The 948-nt window shown below is 50.7% G+C and overlaps 1 protein-coding gene across 1 annotated transcript in view; it reads right to left on the bottom strand.

Moving 5' to 3' along the window:
- The window catches only part of calm1b (calmodulin 1b), a 10292-nt gene extending 9707 nt beyond the window's left edge, over window positions 1-585 (bottom strand). The window contains exon 1 of the mRNA XM_017409196.3: window positions 456-585. Coding sequence (XP_017264685.1) covers window positions 456-458 — 3 coding nt within the window. The 5' untranslated portion in view covers window positions 459-585. The remainder of the gene's footprint in view (window positions 1-455) is intronic.
- Window positions 586-948: the final 363 nt, after the last annotated feature.

Genomic DNA, 948 nt, shown 5'->3' with positions numbered 1-948 from the left:
CCACACACACACACACATAAACCCCTCCTGGTAGCTCCAAACCCCGTTTAAAACCGAGCCGCGCCGCCACGAACCCGCCGAACATCCCGCTCTCGGTTGCGCAGTTGTGCAGCCGCTAAAACGAGCCCCAAATGCGCCAGGCTGGACACACACAGCCCCCCCACCCCTTCGTTATGTTGCTCCCCTCCCCACCCATTTGCTTTCTTTAATACATTAATAAAAGAAGAAAACTACAAAGAAAAAAACCCACAAACAAAACCAAAAAAAAAAGGCGCCTCGCGGGCGTTTTCTGTCTCGAGCTTACAGGAATCAATGACCGAGCGGCAAAACGCAGAAAATACGCGTTTAATTTTTTTTTAAAGCGGCTCCAGAAGCTTCTAACACAGAGAGAATTACCTCAAATAAAAATGGCAACAACTGCTTAAAAAAAACACAGAACGAGCGAGCATACGTACCATGTCGGACGGGTGGTGTGCTTGTTGGTCTGTGGAGGCAGACTCGGAGTGTGCTCGGTCCTTAGATGGAGTTCCACTGGCCGCTGTCGGATGTGTGTATATTGGCCGTGGACAGAGGCGAGGGGCGGGGCGGAGGGACGAGCGTCCGCGTATCCCTCCGCCGCGCGGGCGCTTATCACTCACTTCCTTATTTCGATTCCGAGCTGTTTGCAGCAGCAGCAGCAGAGGGAGAGGAAGAGGAAGAGGAGGCCTCCCGCACGCCAATCACCGCGGCTCAAACGTCTGCAGTGCACGCAGAGAGCATCCTTTACGCTCAACTCTTCATCTGCGTGGCTGACACACACTTCATTATTAATAATTCCCATACATGCCTGGCAAAGATAAATAAATAAACAGTGTCTGCCTTTCTTTATATTAAACAGGTCTGAGGTCAGATTTATGGCTGACTGCTACACGCACACCATTTTTTTGGTTAATTCTCCACCTGTTCCTG

Source organism: Kryptolebias marmoratus, linkage group LG19, assembly GCF_001649575.2.
Source record: "Kryptolebias marmoratus isolate JLee-2015 linkage group LG19, ASM164957v2, whole genome shotgun sequence".
Taxonomy (NCBI): Eukaryota; Metazoa; Chordata; class Actinopteri; order Cyprinodontiformes; family Rivulidae; genus Kryptolebias; species Kryptolebias marmoratus.
This window is presented reverse-complemented; position numbering and strand designations above follow the sequence as displayed.